This window comes from Hippocampus guttulatus, chromosome 15 (genome assembly GCF_054856545.1).
Source record: "Hippocampus guttulatus isolate MCC_2025c chromosome 15, RoL_Hgut_1.0, whole genome shotgun sequence".
In the NCBI taxonomy this organism is placed as follows: Eukaryota; Metazoa; Chordata; class Actinopteri; order Syngnathiformes; family Syngnathidae; genus Hippocampus; species Hippocampus guttulatus.
Genome location: NC_141275.1, coordinates 8,738,943 through 8,760,673, shown reverse-complemented (window position 1 = coordinate 8,760,673; position 21,731 = coordinate 8,738,943). Strand labels below are relative to the sequence as shown.

General features: G+C 40.8%; 1 protein-coding gene across 8 annotated transcripts in view; it reads left to right on the top strand.

The window, feature by feature from the left end:
• npas2 (neuronal PAS domain protein 2) overlaps positions 1–21,731 on the top strand; it is a 39,102-nt gene that overhangs the window by 4,280 nt on the left and 13,091 nt on the right. For 4 of the 8 annotated variants that reach the window (XM_086131539.1, XM_086131538.1, XM_086131533.1 and 1 more), the window contains exons 2-5: positions 19,830–19,998; positions 20,580–20,636; positions 21,362–21,516; positions 21,620–21,711. In XM_086131539.1, coding sequence (XP_085987665.1) covers positions 19,925–19,998; positions 20,580–20,636; positions 21,362–21,516; positions 21,620–21,711 — 378 coding nt within the window. In that variant the 5' untranslated portion in view covers positions 19,830–19,924. Of the gene's footprint in view, positions 1–10,242; positions 10,285–13,776; positions 14,354–16,644; positions 16,725–19,829; positions 19,999–20,579; positions 20,637–21,361; positions 21,517–21,619; positions 21,712–21,731 lie in introns of those variants that run through there. The other 4 variants (XM_086131535.1, XM_086131534.1, XM_086131537.1 and 1 more) reach the window with 4 other exon arrangements.

Genomic DNA, 21,731 nt, shown 5'->3' with positions numbered 1-21,731 from the left:
TATATCCAGCCAGCCATTTTCTGTAACACTTGTCATTAGAGTTGTGAATGAGCTGGCCATCCCACGTTGAGTCCACCATTGACTCGTTGCCAGCCAACTTCAGTTTAATAGATTGCATCGTATCTCATATTCCTTTACTTTCATAATAACGTTCTGACACGCTACAATTGCAAATGGCTTTTAAATGGATCAAAAATATCACACTTATAATAAGTGTGTCAGCGAGATTTGGAACAACATTAAAACTAAAACTGAAAAATGCAACCAATCTATTCAGTCTCATATATGCTGACTGATTGGTTTGCACTGCTTTCATCAGTTTGTGGTGAAATATAACCTGCCTGGTGCTGGTTTGGGGATAATTTGTAATTCATGAATGAAGTTCTTTTTCAGGAGTCCAAACTTGGAAACTGATTGAACAGCACACTAGTGTCTTTTTAAACAAGATACTGTCAAAGTATACACTATCTTGTGTGCACGATTGGTTGTTTGGTAACGCTCGCTGTGCGGGCTGGTTGGTGAGCAGCTGATAATTCTGGGTTCTATGTGTGGATATCAGACAAATGCCAGCGAATGAGTCACAGTCACTTTTGCCATCATCCATAGACGTATGTACGTTTTGCTCCAGATCTTAGCAGACCGTTGTCTCTTATAGTTCAAGTCAGCTTTATTCACGCAGTGGAACTATGCTGCACATGACTTTCCGGACTATGACTGGTATTTGTGTCATCCTCTTTGACCTTGTAACTATGACAGACCAAATGTTCATCTCTGGTTATATAACATCCACTACAGACGTCATCGCCCTTGCTTCTGTCGCCGATGTCTTGCTCCAAAGCACACAGTCATTGTCCCCAGTAGCTCCAGGCCCTCATTCACTGATGCATGAAAAAGGCGATTACTCTTCTTTTTTTTTTTGTGGCATGAACCCAGTTGATTTACTTTGAGATAATAATCTGGATGTGGAATCAGGGCAACAAGTCTGTTACTTATGTGTTCTTTAAGGAGCAGCGGTGATTAATCCTATCATTTGTCTCTCCCATTTGTCAGTGATTCACACCAATCTTACCTTTCATTCACAACTACAGGTCACAATAGAGAAATGGGTGGAGCACTAAACTTTGTATTGCAAATGTTTTACAATCTGCATTAGCCACTTGCCTGTGTGTGACCTATTTATGACTCATATCTTTAGCTTAAGGTGTTGGCTGCATGTGCCATGACAGCACGTCGTGGACTTAAACGAAAAACACTGCAGGAGACCACAAATAAGCAGACTTAAGTCTCATACTGAAATGACTGTCACTTTGTTCCATCTTTTTATTCTTACCAATATATACATGTTTTTTTACAGAGGAGTGATTCAGTTACAAAACGAATTTTACTGTTGTTAATCCAAACAGCAGCACCTATGGAAGCATGTTAATAATAGGTGGCCTGATCTAGAAATTCTCAAGTGTGGCTCGAGTACCGCAAGTGGGATGTGGGCTCCATCTAGAGGTATGCGAAAGAATCATTGCCCTAACTACAGATCATTTGTATTTAACTTAACTTCAAAAAACATTTTCATTTCATCTTTGATTAAAAAAAAAATTGTTGTCAAACATTGAACAGCCTTGTGGGTGCGGCAGGCCTATGGATTAGTTATGACAACAAGAGTTGTTATTTGGTGAATCACAAATGATCTTTGCCGTCTGTATGATTCATAACCTGCCTATGCAAGGATTTTTGTACCATTTCTTCTGATTCACGTCAGGCAGTTGTCAATCAGAGTGTGTGCTGTACTCTTCCTAGTACGTAACCGACTGTTTTTTTTTCTTTTTTAATATAAAACCAGACTCTGTAATGCAAATCTTTTTCGTTCCAGGATTGATCAATAGACATCCTCGATAGCCGTAGACATTGCTTTTGCTGAATATGCTGCCTATGGTTCACACCAAGCACTAATCCTGAAATAATGATGATCTATCTCAGTTTACTCATGAAGTGATTTTCTCTGCGTGAAATCTGAGCCTCGTTACCGTAGTTGAAAAGCAGATATACTCACAGGAATATGTCTGAATGGCAACAGGTGGATACTAGGGGTGTGCATGTCTTCAAGAAAAGACGATTCGATACCTACCTCGATACACGGGGTGCAATACAATTCCAGGACGATACATTTTAAAGTGGTTAGATTCGTCGCACTCGCAATTTTGAATTAAAAACTGATTTTCCGATTCAAGTCTTTTGTGACACCTCTTGTGGATACAAAGGTTTATTGTACCTTCTGCCATCTAATGGAGGAGCATTTCATTTGCCTGTTATCATACGACGCTGGCATAGATACAGAAAGAAGGAAATATATTTATTTAATCAAAGATGACTTTCAGACAAACGAACAGAAATTGGTCAATTTTCCCGCAGCGCTCCTGATGATATCTCACAGTTCACTCGGGAATCACTGCTCTAGTCTCTGGTCGCAGAGTTTCAATCAGAATTTCTATAAATTGCTCTCTAAATCCATAGCCATCGCTGAAAGTGTTTGGGAAACCGGTTTTCCTCTCTGTGACCCGACAGGATGAAAGGACCAGTTGTGTATCAAATCTACAAGTGATTTAAGAGGCTTGCTCAAGGACATTGTACACTCTTGAATTATGACTACGGCAAAGCAAGGTTGTTGTGTGCACTCCACTCTGGCCACACGTTGTGGCCTTCAAGAATCAAAATAATACATACAGTAATTGTACCGTCCCCATACTTGAATGCATCTGTCCACACTAAGACTGTGGAAAATAGCCAGGATGATTATTTCCCTTCTTCACAGAGTGCTAACGATCTGCACATTTTTTTTTTTTGTCACCATTAAAAATGTAGATGTTATTAACCTACTTCCTTGGTCAGGCATATTCTGATTATATGCACATTCATTTGTCTTCGAGAGCAGGCCCCTCACTTGAGAATAAATGACGTCTGCGGCTGGAGAACGTTAATTACATAAACATGCAAGACATTTTTTTGAGGGGGTGTGGGGGGAGTTGCAGTTGTCAAGCTTTTGTATTTTGCAAACGAAACAGAATTCATGTGCAAATGCTGTTCACTACAGACAGAGCCCTATTTTGTCCGCCAGGTACCTTAAGGAGAATACTTTTTTCCTTTCCTTCCCTGTCATGGGAGAGAGATGTGTTGAATAAAAAGAACTTGGGCTCCTTAGAAATAGGGAAGACAGTGTTTCATAACAAGGAAAATGCAAGAGCAAGAGACATAAAGTCATTTTTTCCATGGCCTGCTTACAAAAGGCTGTTTGAGTTCACTCGACAGTCGGTGTATGAAGTGAGAGAGAGGCTCGTTGTGGTTTCACAATTACTAGCCAGTAAATTTGTGTTTAAAAAAAAAAGCCATGTCATGATTATTAGCGCGGCGGTTGTATGTCTTGTTTGAAACATGTCATCATCTTTGTGTCGCCAGTAAGTGAAACCAAAATCAGAGCTTGAGATGTTGCCGCAAATAATGAAGTAGCGTTGCCCTTTCCACCCGTGCCCTAGAATCATGACCCACATATTTGCTCGCACACTGCGTGTCTTTTCCTGACCAGCAGCACACAATAACAGGCCTGGAATTATGTGATGATTCATTGAGAATTGTTGAAAGCATATACTTTAGAGGAAATTTCCAGATAGATATATCTGATGAAAGAATATTTGCTTGAGACGTCTGGTTTCCTCATCGGAACGAGGCGGCTACTTATGAATTCATGCTGTGTCTGGGAAGTGTTAGGTTTGGATAAAATATCCTAGAATTTATTTTGTGTTCTCCATTACGTGTAACATTGAGTCACGAGTGAAGCGAAATGAACGGAAAGCGGAATTCATATTTAAAAATCAACCCTTTCATGCACCCTCTAACCTGATAAGCTGTCCACTGTAGTAATCATTGTCCCCAAAACGGCTAAACTACTGAAATCTATTATCGACATAATACGTTATGACAGCTTAGTGTCCAAAACTAAGGCTAATTTCTTCTCCCTAAATATCGTTGGGGTTCAAATTTAGGTGTGACTTGTGAATACTTGTCTGTGTACTCATCAGCCCTGTGGTTGACTGGTGATCAGGCCAGGGTGTGGTGCCCTTGGACAACTGGGAAAATACTCTACATCAGGGTTTCCCCAACTGTTAGTCAGCTAAGAAATGGGGTGGGGGGAAGAATCTCATGGCACACCATCAAAAGAAAGAAATACAAGAAAATCATAAATACAAAATGCAAATGTACTGAAATAATAATGCTCTTTATTCTGTTTTATGAATGGCAACAGGTGGTCACGCAGATTAATTGTACAGTCTGCCATCTAGTGGAAGACCATCTAATTGCTCTGCCTAGTCACTATATGTCACTGACATAAATCCCTTCTATTTATGAGAACAAAGGTTCCATTCCATTCCATTCACCACATTCACACAGTATAGTCCATAGCAGGGGTGTCAAACTCATTTTTTGTCGCGGGCCACTTTGGCGTTATGGCTTCCATCGGAGGGCCGGTGCAAAATCTCAACGTTATTTATTAGCCAAGACAATTTGACATTTCGGTACGGATTTCAGCAAGAATCATGATAATTGACATACATGATTTGCTCCTGCGGGCCACATAAAATGGCATGAGGGGCCGGATCAGGCCCCCGGGCCTTGACTTTGACACCCGTGGTATATAGTGTATGAACTGCGGCTGCCTCCAAGCGTTAAAATGCTTTTTTTTGTCTTTAAACCACAACCATGACTTGGCCTCCGCATGTAGAAAAGAGCAGTTGGCCACCTCATAGACAGACAGGGAAAAAGTGGTCACTGTAATTAGCCCAACTGTATGTGGGAGCAACCCTGATATAGTCACCACCGCAAATTAACCACACGGGAGACATGCGGTTAATTAACAACCTTCCCATTTTGTTTGTGCTAGGTCCAGATTTTTGACATAGCGGAGTGTGAACAAGCAATATCTTGTGCAAGATTGCGTAATGACCTAGGTTCTTGAACAAGTTTGATAATCCTCTCCTTTGTTTTAATTGACATCTCTCGTGTGAAACTCATGATTCATGTTAGTCCACTTGGTGCAACAGCTCTTCAAGGTGTCATCACTCCTGTTTAGCTGCAAACTAATGAGTAGATCTAATCTGATGCATGTATTAGTTTTAGGAATGGAAATGTACAGGGTGCTTCCATAATGTTATCCGCAAAAGTGAGTGATCCTAGAGTTCCCCCCCCCCCCCCCCTCTGAAAATGGTGTAAAAACGATGCTAGATATCTTGCAGCATGCACAATCCGCATACCTTCTTGAACACAAAATGCATGCCAGATGCTTCACTTTAAAGTAGTCAATCCGAGTGATGACCCCCAATACACACAAAATCCATTATGCTAATTAATTACCTTGCATCTTCAGCCAGGTCACATGGAGAGGTTATGAAAATCAAGGGTGTAGGGCCTGTGTGGAGCACAGCAGGTGAAGATGTTTTAAGCAACACACTGACCGTCCCAGCCAGTAGACATCAGCTTGAAAGCGCAAGGGTTCAGCTGCTACCTACGGGAGGATGAGTGTGAAGCTGCTGTTTTTGTTGCGACAGATACCACAGATAGATAGGGGAAGTTATGATAAATACGCCCCACACTGACCGGTGCCCTTTTCCAGTGAAACTCATGATATTTTTGTATTATATTGTTGGTGATGAAGCGAGAGTCCTAATGGTACTGCAATGTGTCCTTTTAGGGGGATTGCAGACTAAGGAAGATGCTGATTGATTGTTGGTGTTGTGTGCGAAGTTTTATGATGATTGCCTTTAGTTTGAGCAATGAAGTCAGCAAGATGCTGATGAGATTTGTTTACTGGGGAAAATTAAATTGGTGTTGTATTTATCTCATGCTTGGTCTTTCTATAAAGTGGTACCTTGATTTATGAGAGCTTCTATTTATGAGATACGAGCCATCGCTTGCTACTAATTTTTAGACATTAGTGGCAATATATCCATCCATCCATCCATTTCCTAATCCGCTTATCCTCACAAGGGTGTGCTGGAGCCTATCCCAGGTGTCTTCGGGCAGTAGGTGGGGTACACCTTGAACCGGTTGCCAAACAATCGCAGGGCACTCGCACCTAGTTTAGAGTGTTCTGTTAACCTGCCATGCATGTTTTTTTTTTGGAATGTGGGAGGAAATCGGAGTACCCAGAGAAAACCCACACAGGCATGGCGAGAACATGCAAACTCCACACAGGAAGGCCCGAGCCAGAATCGAACCCTGCACCTCTGCTCTGTGAAGCCGACGTGCTAAACAGTCGACCACCAGGCCACCCAGTGGCGATATGTTAATTCACAATTTCCACAAAAACAGAAATTAAATTAATCCATAATTTAGAAATTCGATTAATAGTTTGAACCTCATGTTAAATCTAAAATCCAAATCCTTGGAATTTCAGCCTCTCTTCAGTACACATTCTCCTATTTCTGTCATCCTCCATGACAGCAGACTTATTTGTGTGTTGACTCAAAATAAAGCAGTTGCTGACATCTTCTTTGTCCCTCGAAAACGATGATCAAGAATTGAGAGATTAATGAAAGGAATGTATAAATGTATTTGGGTGGCGCATGTGGAGCCCACTGTCTTGTTGGATGTGGTTGCTTCGGTTGGAGGAAGTCGACACCACGCACGGTTGCCAGGGCAACACAGAGGGAACAGCAGTTCCTGACTCTAATTAACGACAGTCAGAGCTCCAGCAGAGGGTCACGATGACATCATCGATACCGGCGACTCTGAGTATCTGCGTGGCCCCGTGTCTCGGCGAGGATCGAAACCATTCACTTTTTCCTCTCTCTTCACACAAAGCCCCGGCCCTCGGAAAGGAAGACACAGGATGTAAAGAACATAACGGCTTATATTGTGTAGTCAGTTCTTCCTCAGAGCAGGAAATGTCATCTTATTATCTCACAGCAATAGCATGACCTACATAAAAGAGCAGAACTAATCCCCGTGTAGGCGGATGGTGAATAATGCAGGAAAATGTGAGAGATCTGAATGAATCTGAGATGTCTCACACTTGTTGGCTGTTGGCGCAATATTGTTTTGCCTCAAGAGCATCTATACAGCTGGATGACTCTGGCTTTATTTACTTTGTAGGTGCGTTTTAAAAACCGTCATTAAAACCGTATTTGGCAGTCAGAGTTTTTTTCCCCAGCCAAAATGTGAAGAATAAGAGATGTTTTTGGGGTGTCAATCATTAATATTATAGTATGTTATAATAATTACAATAATAGCAGATTTTTGTTATTTGTGGGCCAGCCCCATAGGGACGAGGCAAATATTAATATGGAAATCTAAAAACAACAACAAAGCAAAAACAAATAAAAGAGCCGCCTTGAGGAGTTCAAAGATTTTGAATGATAGTCTAACCAAGAAGATAAAATGAACTGAAGGCTAAATTGTGCAGTCACTCACTCTCACAAATTGCGTGTGGTATTGACAAAACGGGTGTCAAAATGATGGCGACTGCTGTATTTAAATGAAGATTTTGACTTTGACGTGTTAGTGGAAGACAAACAAGCACAGACATTAAATCTAGCACACGTATAATTTGGGGGAAGCCAGCAACCGCATAAAAACCAGGTTTTGTCTGATTGAAGTTGCCTTGAGTGTGTATGAAATGGATGTAAAGTGCCCATCCTGCGTAACACTGTGTTTAAAACTTGGGACAATAGCACACCGAAAACATGCTATTGAAAACGTGCAAGCTTTAGCAGCCACACAAAATGAAGGTGAAGGCCAGATCTTGAATTTGACATACAAGCTCTCATGGTTTGAAATTGTGACTTTCAATGAATGTCATTGAACATTCTCTCTTTAGTTGAAGCAGCTGATTATTTGTTCAAAGACAACACTGTCTACTGCATATCACAATACGTGGTTTGATTTTTCCGCCCACCTCCGTGGAGGAAATTCCTGCTCATTGTGGTTGCACATGACACAATAATTACATCAATAAATGATTGACAGATGTAATTAGAGGCCACTAGACAAACAGATTGAATATATATATATTGTATATAACCAATGATTGGTCGGAGCGGTGGTCAAAGTAGTAGCGGTGTTTTGTGGCCCATATTTGATATTATTGGCTGCTGAAAAATGGCTCCCGGCCCAAAATTTGGACATCCCAGAATTAGGTTGTCGACAAAAATGTATTTCCTTACTATCTTTTTCTTTATGGTGCCTTCACTTTATCTTCACAGCAGATTTGACAGTTTGATACGATACTTATATCTTGAGTTGGTCATTTCTCGTGCCGATGAGTTCCACATGACTAGTGTTTACCTGGGTGTAGTAAAACGCATGGGAAGTAGGTGACTAACAAGCCGTAATTGCAAATATATCATTATGACACAAATTGTTTTTGGAGTGAGCAGCTGACATTTAAAAGAGGAAGGCGATGCAATATGATGGATGTCCATGTGCCAGATTTTATAATGAAGCTCTCTCACGATAGAGGAAAGTTATAACAATGGTAATGGAGGGCAATGTGAATTAAACAGCTTTGGATATCTTGAGGCAGCACAGTGGACAGGTTGTTAGCATATCTGCAATGAAGACTAAATTGTTGTAGGTTGGTGTCAGTGTCCAACTGGCTTGTGTCCACGCCAGTGTTTGTCCCACTTCTCGCCTAAAGTCAACTCACCATCTCAGGAAATTAGAATGCAGTATGACATAGCAATCAAAATGATCATCATTATTGAAATTAGGAAGAAATTGGCCTCTAAAAAGTATCTTCCAACAAGCAGGTGTTCAATGACCCCGTATAATATGCCGTATACCATTCACCTTTCCAAGTTTTCTCCACTATTCTCATCCACTGGGATGCATTAGTATATAAGCATGGAGCACATCTCACAAAGAAAGATGCACGATTGACAATATGCCGGCACATACTGTACATAAAGTATAAAGCAAGACAGATGGCTTTTCATCTTTCTTGTTTTTCTTGCTTGCGCAGCACAGCAATGGTATATCAGGATATGCTTAGAAAATGTACATTCCATTGAATTATAGATGATATGATAATGCAACATTTGTGTCAAATACTCCGGATGAAGACTGTGTATTACAATTGCTAGTTTCCTGTAAACCGAATTACTCATAGGCTCTTACTTGCTGTTTTAGAGCTTGTTCAATTATGACCTTTAAAACGCTGAAAAAATAAAAATTACCCATGTCTGCTTCGGAGGTGCTCTTGCAGACCTCTGAGGAACTGAAAACATTATTCAAATCGTAAGCAGTGCTGGATTGATCGTTGCAGAGTTGTTTTTACTAAGTCCAAAAGCTGTCCAAATAATTGATATTATTTGGAATTTAAGTTTTCAGTTCATGGGGAGAATAATTTGTCATCTTGTTGTTTTGCAATCTTTTTAATAATGAATGTTTAGTGATGGATAGCTGCTGTATGCAAGCAAACTGCGGCCTACGTTTGTTCATTTCCTGCATTGTCAATTTGAAATCCTGTCATGTTTTTGAATGGTTAGAAATAAAAAGATGCATTTTTAAATCCGATTCATCAACGAAAACCCCCCCGTCAGATTCATCGATGATCAAAATAATCGCTAGTCGCTGCCCTACATTCACTGGTTGAAAAAAAATTCCCTCGGGCGAGTGCCATTGTAGTTATTTATGCCACTTAGTTATTCATACACCAGGAAAGTGCTCAGGGTCACACTGCTGCTCCGTATTGAGAAATCAGCTGAGATCATTTGCAACCAGGTAATAAATCCAGTTGGCAGGGGAGCCCGGGCTCGGCTCAGAACACGCACAAGGGATTCCTGCCAGACAATGTGGAGCTATTTTGTTGGTTACCTTACTGGAACCAGCTATAGGTAAACCTGATTTGAAGAGAAAGTGATGAACGGGAGTCAAAGATACACCCTCTCCCAAAGAAACAAACTTGTCATGTGGGTTGTGAGTCACTAAGTGGAAGTCATGTTCTGATAACGATCACAATAAATATCCCAATCATAACCTTTGACATGCCCAGAGACAAGGTTTGACATTTCCCGCAATGAACTCTATTTTACACAGTGTTTCCGCGAGTCATCATTTAACGGACTTGCAAGTTGTTCTAAGATGTAAGATACTGTCGTTTGGCCGTTTCAAAAATATGAGCTATGAGTGCTAAATAATGGCAACAAACTCCAAAACAGCAGAGAGTGAACCGTTCCGTTCTTCAAAGGAAACGCGGACACGGCGGACCAAAGTGGCCCTTCTGTTCAACGTGCGCACAAGGTAAGAGGCCATATATGCAGGATTGGGCGCGCGTGTGCGGCTTGCGAATCAGCACCATGTCTGCTGCACTTTGGGAACTACTTGTTCTCCAAAGTGTATTTTGTAGCTTCAAAAGACCATCCGGCGCTTGCATCTTTCACTTCAACTGTGGAATCCGACACGAGGGACTTATTACCTACAAAAGCGACGGCTATTATATTCATAACTACTCTTTGCATTTATGTATCTTTGTCAGTAGCATGATGGTCATTGGCTGGGTGTGTTCTGCATGTCAGATGCGGGGAGGGAGCTCTCTTACGTAGAGCTCTCGTAGACGTGCTCACGCTTAGACATGGTGGTAACATTCTTTTTTGGATAAAGACTCAAGACTATTTTTGAATGCCCCCTGCTGATCCAGCGATGTTAGCCTGCCCTTAGATGTTAGACTGTGATATCCTAGCAACAGGTGGTTGGATTATTATAACACTTTCTGGGGTTTGGCTTCTTGTGCATTTTCCTTTTTTTTTTTTTAAATGAAAAAGAAAAAAATGCCATGCTGATGTTATCTTTACCGCCCAGCTTCCTTTAATAACGCTGTCCTTTCATGACCAAGTTAACACCTAGCTGCTGGAAAATAATTAAAACACAGCTGCACTTGTGAGATTTAGGATTTTACGGTTCTCATGGTCTGAGAAGTAACTCCAAGGAGACTGGAGCGTGACACTTACCGCGATGTGATTAATGCGCTGATAATGGAATGCTTATTTAGCCACCTCAGCTGCTTGAGATGTGATTGTTTTTTTGCCTCCTCTTTATTATTGCGTGAAGGCTGGCTCGGCTTAGCTTTTTCAGAGATGGTACTCAGAAGGAAAACCAATTCAATTTCTATGGTAATTTCTCACTATTCTATTCAACGAAAACAAATGTGCATCAAGTGGGTTTGCTGTTGTTCTCAGTAAAAAGGTGTATTGGTTGTAAAATATTGGACCGTTTTTTTTTTTTTTTAACATGGACTGAAAAGTAATCATGATCTGGGATTCCCCTTATGTGGGGGCACTCAAATGCTTGTAAAATAAATTCAAAGCAATTCCACACACTATATCGTCTTCATTTACAAGTGTTTCTGTGATTATTGGATTATTAGGTTGGATTAAAAAAACAAAACAATCAAATCTAAATCTCAATGTACTGCCAGGCCAATCTAATCTGCCTGCGGACTTCATTATCAATCATGCTGACAAATGGGCGTGATTTAAACCACATTAGAAAATTCACAATAACAACTGCATTTTACCGGCTTCTGATTGGTTGGTCAGAGTGAATCTATTGCAGCCAAATTCAACAGGCAAAACATGTCAGTCTGACTACATTTATTTCTCTTTTATGACTGCAATCGCTGATACAGGAAGGAGGAATTGACTTGATTCCTGACAGAACTTGAAAATTCTTTATCAAGGTGGACTTATTGGTAGTTCTCAACAATAATTGCACCTGAGGTGGCATTTACAGGTGGAATAAATCCGGTAACTGATTTGAACACAAGCTTTGATAAGTACTCTAAAGTCCAGCATTTTGTTCCACTCTGCAGCGGTTCATTGATTTGTTTTGTCACATGTGTATTTCATCGTCATGAAATTAAAATGAGGTTTTACAATAGCAGTGGTTACCTTGTGTGGCCCAGTGGTTTGCACGTCTACCTTGAATCCTGGCTCTCAGACTTCCATGTTTGTTTCAATATGAATTTGCTTTGGATCCAAAATGTTCATGCTTGTTAGTCGATATCAATACATCAATAGTTTGCCTTATTTGCAAGGAATAAAGGATGCAGACAAGTGCAGCAGTAACTGTTTCAAGAGTCTGAATTAATATATCATAAAACCCTAATGGGGGGTGGCCCGGTAGTCCAGTGGTTAGCATGTCGACTTCACAGTGCAGAGGTACCGGGTTCAATTCCAGCTCCGGCCTCCCTGTGTGGAGTTTGCATGTTCTTCCCGGGCCTGCGTGGGTTTTCTCCGGGTACTCCGGTTTCCTCCCACATTCCAAAAACATGCGTGGCAGGCGGATTGAACTCTCTAAAATTGTCCCTAGGTGTGATTGTGAGCGTGGATGGTTGTTTGTCTCTGTGTGCCCTGCGATTGGCTGGCAACCGATTCAGGGTGTCCCCCGCCTACTGCCCGAAGACAGCTGGGATAGGCTCCAGCACCCCCCGCGACCCTAGTGAGGATCAAGCGGTTCGGAAAATGGATGGATGGATAAAACCCTAATAATAGTGTTTGATTTATGCTTTGACTGCATTTGAAGAGGTCCCTGAGTGTGTCAATGCCGCTGCAAGTGCTGCTAGCCAGAAGCTGAGGTGCGCAGTGTTTGTTTGTTTACACGCTATGTGTGGCAGGAGTGCGAGGTATTCTATTTTTTGCTGCTTACCTCATATGTTGTGTGTGGGAATCCTAATAATCGGCCCTTCATATTACACAGTTACCCTTGCATTTGGTTATCATCATTCATCAGGCTCGCTTCTAAAATAAGAAAGGAAAAATTGTGGCAAGCTTTTGCTGGCCACATAAAAATGACGAGGAATGAGTTTGACACATGGTCTGCGGGGCAGAGTTTCCCAACTTTTATTAAGCCAAGGCGCATATTTCACAATGGAAAAAATCTCCATTTCAAAATAGTATGCCATTTGTTTTGAAAGATTTTTATTTATTGCGTGTGCAAACGTGCCCACACACCAATATGGCAGTGAAGTGAATGAAGTATCATGGAGGGAGTTCCGTAGAGTATTCAATTTAGATTCAAGAGTTATTGTTTTGATAAAATTGGAGGGAAGGCGGGGGGCAGCAACATGCAATGTTTGCAACTCAGAGACAGAACAACTACGAGATCAAACTTTACCTGTCACTGTAAAACCCACAGAGACATGTAACTCAAGATGGACATGACTACAAAGCTGTGTAAGATCTCTTAAGAATCCTTCCAGGAGTGCATGATGAAAAAGCAAAAAAGGCTGGGAAAGTTAATGCTTCAGGTACAATTTAATCAAATATAAAGTCAATACTGTTACTCAAAACAACTTTGCAGATTGACGGACAATTGTCCATCTGAAATTTATAGCGTCCGTGACACCAGTCCTGGAACATTTCTGACACATATTGTATGTGATTTATTTCCAACTCTGGTATTTAACATCTGACGTTTTGCAAATTCTTATTAAGCCGAGGCAACAAAAACATTCAGATGGTGGTCAACCATCAGCTCCTGCAATTTGTCATGCATACTATTGACCCACATTTGGTGGAAAGGCAACCAGGAAGTTGTAAAAAGTCAGCCTGGAAACCAACACAAGTTGAGCTTCTTGTTATGCTCGGGGGATTGAAGTGTCTTCTTGCGTGGTCGCACAGTTAAATCTCCCTTCCCTCCCTCTTTCTTAGATGAAAATAAAAGGTTTATAGTCAGGGTCAGACGGGCTAATCGGCTGTCTTGCAATCTAATGTCAGCGTGTCTCTTTCGGATAAGCTCTGACAACTGCTCTGACTTACTGTGCTCACCTTTTCTTTTTCTTTTTTTGTTCTCCATATTTCAACGCCAAAAATGCTCACTGTAAACAAAGGACATTGTGCATCACAGCACGTGTTAAAGATTACAACTGTCCCCTCCTCCTGGTGCCTCCAGCTTCTTGCTGTTGTCGACTATTGGAGCTACCAGCTGACCTACTTTCTCCCTCGCAGCCGCTCGCTGCTGTTTACAAGCCCCGCCGAGAGGATAGTGGACCTCGCAGCCCGCGAAAGCGAACGCACACGAAAGTGGGCGATTATTATCATTTTTAAATTCCCTTTCTTTCTCGGCGTGGCGGAGGAGAAACTAGCCGAGCCGGAACCTGTCAAACCTCGCTCAACGGCCGGCCTTTTGCAATAAATGCACCTTATTAACTCGTTATGCAATTTAACGCGTTCGGTGCCATGTTCTCGCGCACAGAGAGCTGCGCAATCCTTGCCACCTTTTAGTTTGCGGCGGATAAAAACACCATGAGCACCGTGGTCCTGTTTTATAGGCGTGGGTGTGCGTTTTCGACCGGACGTCCTTTTTGTGCAAGGTATGTTGTGGCTTTTCCATTCGGGGTTCAGTGGTAAGGTTCAGGGCGACCTGTCAAATTGAAGTGGAGTCGGTCATGCGCAAAAAAAAAAAAAAAAGAAAAAAGAAAAAGTGGTTTATTATCAAGACTTGGACTTAATCATTTATTGCAGGAGACACCCGGCGTGTGCTGGATTTTATACACACGCCGGGCAGTTTTGATTGACATTGCCATATCATTGTGAATACGAATGTACTTCAGCGCACAGCAATGTGTTTCTAATATTCTGCACCTCTCATATAGATCAGCAGTGCTTCCCCAACCTTTACTAAGCCGTTGTACGCGATTTGAAGAAAAAAAAAGTCGCTCACCGCAAAGTAACCAGTTTGCCAGCTACTTAAACCTATCGGCTATGTTTGAGTAACATGAACATTTTTTGTTGTTGATTCTACTAATTCAACAAATTACAAATACAGTTATTGCCCCTCAGGGTATGTATTTTCTGAAAATGAAATATTTTCAAAACCCCCCCCCCCCCAATTTTTTTTCTCTTTTCTGTTTACATCAGATAAAGCTTAATGCATAGCACCAAATCCTAAAGTATAAATGCTGGAATAATGATCATGGTGATAGTAGAAGTGCATTAAATTGTTCTGCCTGTCACTATAAATTACTGGCATAGAGAGAATCACGGAAGATTTGTATTTGTAGTACTGTATTATGAATGAATAATTTTCTCAGCAGTGAAGTGAAATTCACAGTTCTGAAGTTAAAGATTCAAACCAAGACTTCCCAACCTTGATGTGCGGGGTTTGTATGTTTATCTCTGCGCTTGGGTGTGGGTTTTTTTCTAGGCACACTGACTGTCTCCCGCATTCTTAAAAAACATGCGTGTTAGTCTAAATTACTCTAAATCTACTATCTACTCTAAATTATCCATAGGTTGAATGTGATGAACTGGGAACTGGTCGAGCCTGTACACCACCACCTCTCGCCCAAAGTAAGCTGGTACTGTATAGGCTGCAGCTCACCGACGATTGTACCCTGATGAGCACAAGAACCATAGAAAATGGATGGATGGTTTCTTCAAAGTGCAGTTGTACCCAATAAACTACAACTGCAATAATTAGCATCATTAAATACCTGCCAAAGCCCCAACCTCTATACAATGTGAGATCATCATGTGCGCCATGGGAAATTATCCAATTTCATTTAATTTGTCCAGAAATGATCAATTATACAACTAAGAATGCATCTTATCCAATTTCATTTAATTTGTCCAAAAATGATCAATTATATGACTAAGAATGCATCTTTGTTCATCTTTTTATGCCTGCGATGTATAACGTCAGGCAGAAAAATTAGATGCTTTTCAGCTGGAGTACAGAAGGGATGTAAGTAACTGTATCCACATTCTGCCATTCATACAACAGAATAATAGCTTGGTGTTCAATTAAACAGGCCCAGATGTCACACCTAGTGAGACTGAGACAAGCTCATTACTTCAGCGCATTTACTTTTTGCGTTCATTTTTTGGTTTGTTTGATGGTGTGCCATGAGATTTTTCTGAAGTTAAATACTGTATGTACCTTGGCTAGGATGTACCTAATATTGTGGTCCGGTTTGTGCATATTAAACAGGCTTTAAGTGTTTAGTTGCCCACACCCCCGACCCCCCAACTGATATGCACGGCAGAGCGCTGAGGTGATATGAGTTACTATGATGCCACAAAAAAAAAAAAAAACAGGATGATGAATGACAGTAAGGAAAAAACCACACGCTTTGTCAGACTGCTCGGGTTGGGCTGATGTTATCCAACCTGGTAATTGTGTTTTCTCTCCAATGGCTTGAGTTGTGTTCTTCATTCGCCAGGACTTAACACAGGTGACTCTACAAGAGAGGATCCCACCTTTCAATTGGCCGACCTATTGACTGTGCCTGCTGTGCAGTCGCGGGGGTCACTGGGTACAACCTTTGCCCCCCCCCCCCCCCCCCCCCCGTAACCTAATACAAGTGATTCCTGTTCCCTTCGGGAGGCATTAGAAATCACGACCTATTTCTATGTTCCATTTAGTGGATGTATTCGGGAAATTGTCTATGACAAAAAGCCCAGCTGGGATATATAATCTAAACTAAAATCAACCTCATGTTTTATTATAGACTGACTCAAGTTTAGTCTGTGATAGCCACAAACTATATGCAAGGATCAAGGGAGCGGCAGCATTTAGTGGTCAGTCACCAGACACTTCATTAGGTTCGCACCCTTCAAAAAACGTCTTACACATCATAAATTTAACTTTTGTTTTGCACAGCAACAGCAAGGATTCAAAGGGCGCATTAATGCACCAGGATTATACCTTTGGCAACAATGAGATGCAAGATTCTAGTTAAGGTAAGATCTTTTAAGACAAACTAACAAAAACTTATAACAGTTATGAGCTAACGTTTTATTGTCTTGCTGTCTCTTGCTGTTGGCTGCGGAGTACTGCGCTGGGGTTAAAGTGAACTTCCGAACAAGACGCTAATGTTCATGGTCTTGTTTGTAAAAAAATAAAAATAAAAATCCTTAAAAAAATATATAGATATTGAAAACATTATTATTGACTGTAGCGAAATAGCGAGCGAAAACTGTATATGCGCTTTATTCAAAGGCTTTCTGGGCACCCATACAAGAGTTGTGTCAAAATCGCTGCCTTGACCTCAATAATATTCCTGTTTTGAATGACACAGGAGGCATTTCGTTAACTTGTACGCCAATTAGGATCTCTGCCAAGGAGGTTATGTATTCATAAAATCACATAACAGTACCGACTCACCATGAAATGTTTCTGAGTGCTGGGACATGGCACACAGAAGAATCTCTTAAATTTTGGCGAGGTTAAAGAACAAAATGACAAGATCCAGTTTTTAAATTTCCGTTTGATTTCCTTCATTTTTACTGAATAGTTTGGTCATGTCAAGTTTTGGCGATATTTTGCTGGTTCTACTTGGGGGGTTTTCAGCCCTGATGGAGGTCGGCACTCTAGTGAGGCACATTTGATGATTTCATTGACTGTTGTGACTTTGCTTGAAATGCTTGAAAATAGGTTTCAGTACATATGAATTGTTGTTCTTTTTTTTTTTTTTGCTGAGCAGACAGGACTGTGAAAATACATTCATATATACCACCTCTGCCCTGTTTTCAACTTCTATCACCTGTAACCCCTTTTAAAAGTGTTCTCTGTTGTTTGGTTTTAATTTACTATGTTGGTTTATTCAGACGCTCCGCTCCAAAGGTTGAGCAGTACTACACCTCAAACAGGTTGTTGAATGATTTTATCTGTAAACAGCATGTTTAAACTATTCTAATCCTTATAAGGTAAACACACTGGGTTTATTCTTATCTACCGCATAGAGTGAACCTATTGACTGACTGGAAGGCGGACATCTTCATGTCATCAAGTTTGTCTGATCCCAATATAAAACTCAGTATGCTCATGTCCATTCTGCGCGGTCTGTCGTGAAATGTAATTTTGATTTACACTCACTGGAACATTACTGCAATGCTGGGGATGTTAAATGGGGAACTCTCTACTGTCCCCGTCTGTCACCTGAAGAGTTACATGAGTTATCTTCCACCACTGTGGCAGATAACATGACCGTGTCCTTGTAAGTTGTCAAGCATTAACCTATAAAAACATATTTGAAGCCTGTGCAGTACGGGTTTTGGTGTGTGTTATAATTTATAGCTATGATGGTTTAAAAAAAATTATATACTGTATATATATATATTATATATATATATATATATATATATATATATATGGAGAGAGAGAGAGAGAGATTTTGGATTTGTGTCTTGTGGTTGAGGCAAAATGGGCCGCACTATTAAGTATGAGGCGTCCCTTGAGCAGAAAGTGTTGTTGCTTCCATTGAAAGGTCAAAACGAAATCCCACGGTACACTGTTCTTAATCAAAGTAGCAGTTGTTAAACTGAAGTTCAAAGCTGTCACGTTTGCTCTTGAACTTGGAACTTTGCGACGCCGGATTTCTAGCACGAGTTCAGGTTGCTAGTTGAAAGCTTTAAATACTCCGGGGCACACATGTAACCAGACACCGATGTCTTGAGCTCTTAACCAAGCAAGGTGTGGTTTTAACCTCAATACAGTTAAAGAATGTAGGCCGATACGGGTGGCTTCGCTTTACACCATGAGGAGTTGACGCTGCGTGCGGCAGTCTGTTGTGGTCTTGAGGTGCTCTAGCCATTCATAGAGACATGCTGTCAATTAGTAATCTACTGGGTGTCTTAAAGGTTGTACAAATGTGGAAGCTGATGAGAAATATGCCAAAAGAGGGGGACTCGGATTTGGATCACTTGATTGTGTAGTTGCATCACGGCAGCTCAGGAGGGTCTGGGCCAATATTCAAACCCAGGACCTGTGAACTGTGAGGCAGATATACTAACCACTAATCCACTGTGAGCTAGAGAGTGTCAGGTTTACAAGCCCTCTTTCGATCTTATAAAAATTAAGAGAACATAGCGCGATTCACTTTTGCCAGTATTTACTTGTCACTTAAATTGATTAAAGGTTTTATGATGGCAGCTATTTTGAAACTGAAAAAAAAAATTCATTCTATATGCATTGATTTAAGAAAATTGGTTTTGAAACTAGAAGGATTTGGAAGCAAACCAGCATCACAAAGTCAGTTGCGGTTGATTTTGAAGTTCTGTTGCGAGAAAAAAAGTGTTTGTTAGCAGAGGGACTTGGGAAGCCTGGAAATGGACGCAAATTCTATCATTTATGAGTGTCTCAAGAAACTTGATGCAGAGTACCCCTTGAGTGTTTTTTTTCCCCGGAATATTTGGGAACAGGCTCTGGAACTTGTCTCAATGTGTGAGCTCATTAATCAAGTCGAAATCCTTTTTGAGATAAGATTGGCACAGTTGATTATTACATCTGCTCTGTGCTTTAATTGTGTCCGTGCTCTTCTATTTCCTCCATCTCTCTGCCTTTACATGACTTTTTAAACACTGAAAATTGTGACTTTGTCTTACATTCCGCTATTGTGTTCCTCTTTGCAGGTCTCATTGCGATAATGAGCTTGTAATAAGCATTTTTGCTCGAACTCACACTTAGACGTCACTGACCGTAAATGCAAATAAGTGGCGATCACCTGAAGTCAGTTTATCGATCGGTAAGCGAAAGGCCACATAACAGGCGTCTACGTCATACTGTCGAAATTCATTGTCGGAGCATATGAGGAAAGTGATTGTTCGGTGGTTTTTCTTTGCAAGGTTGTCATATGAAGTGTCTGCTTTACACTTTTTTCTAGGTCAGGGCAGCTCCTCTATGTGCACAAACAATTTTACTGTTGAACTGAAAATAGTGTGGTTCCTGTTATAGTACTGATGATGATCCCCAAGACTGTTTTTTTTCCAATGGCTAAATTGAAAGGTAGAATTAACACCATATGTCATTTCCAGAATGATGGGATCTTTTACCATCTGTGTTCACAGAATTCGGCCTTTGTTCGGCTGCCGGAGCACATTTGTTTTGTGTGAAGGTGCGCTCAGATGAGGTTTGCACGGATAAGACTAGAGAAAGGGCCTGGATGGGAAAGAGCGTGAGTATGGACAACCTTTTGGACTTTGGAGGCCCCTGTCCTTCCAGCCGCAGAGACTGGGAGTAAGTATGAAAACACGCTTCCTTTCAATCTGTGATCTTTGGTCCACTCTTAGTTTGAATCAAAACATCTAACATTGTTCTAATAGCTCTGCAACATTGATCTAAAGATTTATAATTAGGCTAGCGGAACATCTTACATCATCTATTTTAACTGGGCACTGGTACTACTTTCGGGTCTCTGATGGAATGAAAGCTATATGGAGTGAGTACGTGAGCTTGTACCGAGACTGTATGTAATTAAAATCCAAATGAAGCTTTATTACCACAGTCACATGGTCGCAGCACAATTACAGTAAACATACTGTATATATATTATAGAAGAACTAAAAAGTTTTGACAGCACATGAATATATTTAGCTCCCAGGATTTTTATGACCTAACTAACTGCCATGTTGTATTTTAAACATGAACATGCAGTTCAATGATGTGACGGGCTGGCTTATCATAATAGAAATAAACTGTGCTGTTGCTAGGTAACAGATAATGTTTTTTTTTTTTTTTTGACAAGACTGTGAAGCTTTGTGAATTGTTGGAGGATCATTAAAAAAAGTGCATTTGTGTTTGGACACGTTTCTTTCTAGTTCCAGCAGCTGCATGGATGATTTGATGGATGAAGATGAGAAAGACAGGGCAAAAAGGTACTTCGGACATATTTACGCTTTGCAATCACATTTCTGATTCTAGGACTTTTGAAATGTTGATGACTTGACCCGTCATAGAAATTTGAGAAATAATTTTCGGTGCAATTTCTCTAAAATGCCTCCCTAACTGTGTTGGCAGAAAAATTGTGTTTTGAAAATGTGCTTTTAATAAGAATGGATCTTTGCAGGGTGTTGACCTCACTTGAAAAACAGCATAGCGGCATGTCAAATAAACAGCTCAACTCAATGGGGAAACTCACTAGTCACATCGATAAGACTCTACTTTGGCTCAAAAAAGATTTGCAGTCTTTTGTCTCGTAAACATTGCCTGCAACCAACATCTACATACGGTAATTAAACAAATACTCCACTGTGACAATATCAGGCGCTCTGACAAGACTGAGAAAGTGGATAATTTCGTTCAAAGCAGAATTGAAAATAAAAATGAGGTGAAGTGTCATATTTTTGCAGACTGCTTTGTAGCTTATGAAAAAAACAGCACAAGACATTATGAACAAACATGCTGAAGTGGTGGGGACATCTCCATTGCGAGACAGCGAAAATAGTGCTCTTTTTAATTTTGTTTCAATTTGTTTTATCTGGGATTGTATCAAAATGTAACGGATTCTTCCTTCTCCAAAACCTTTCGCTGTGCTAGTGGTCTCAAAACGTTGTTCTTGCCTTCTTTTGGAAACTGACTGACCTTGTCTTGACCGCTTCAGGGCATCCCGAAACAAATCAGAAAAGAAAAGAAGAGACCAGTTCAATGTGCTCATCAAGGAGCTTTGCACCATGCTGCAGGGCCAAGGCCATCCTCGCAAGATGGACAAGTCCACCATATTACAAAGAACCATCGACTTCTTACAGAAACAAAAAGGTAGGGCCGACCCACGCAATTCTTGTTTGTTTTCCCTTAGTTACCGTCGATAGCGACCGTACCTCGTCATTCACTAAGGTCTTAAACTGTGCTTGCTGTGCAGACATCAGTGCTCAGAATGAAACGTGTGACGTGAGACAAGACTGGAAGCCTTCATTCCTCAGCAACGAGGAGTTCACCCAGCTAATGCTCGAGGTATAAAAAAAAAGCAAGAA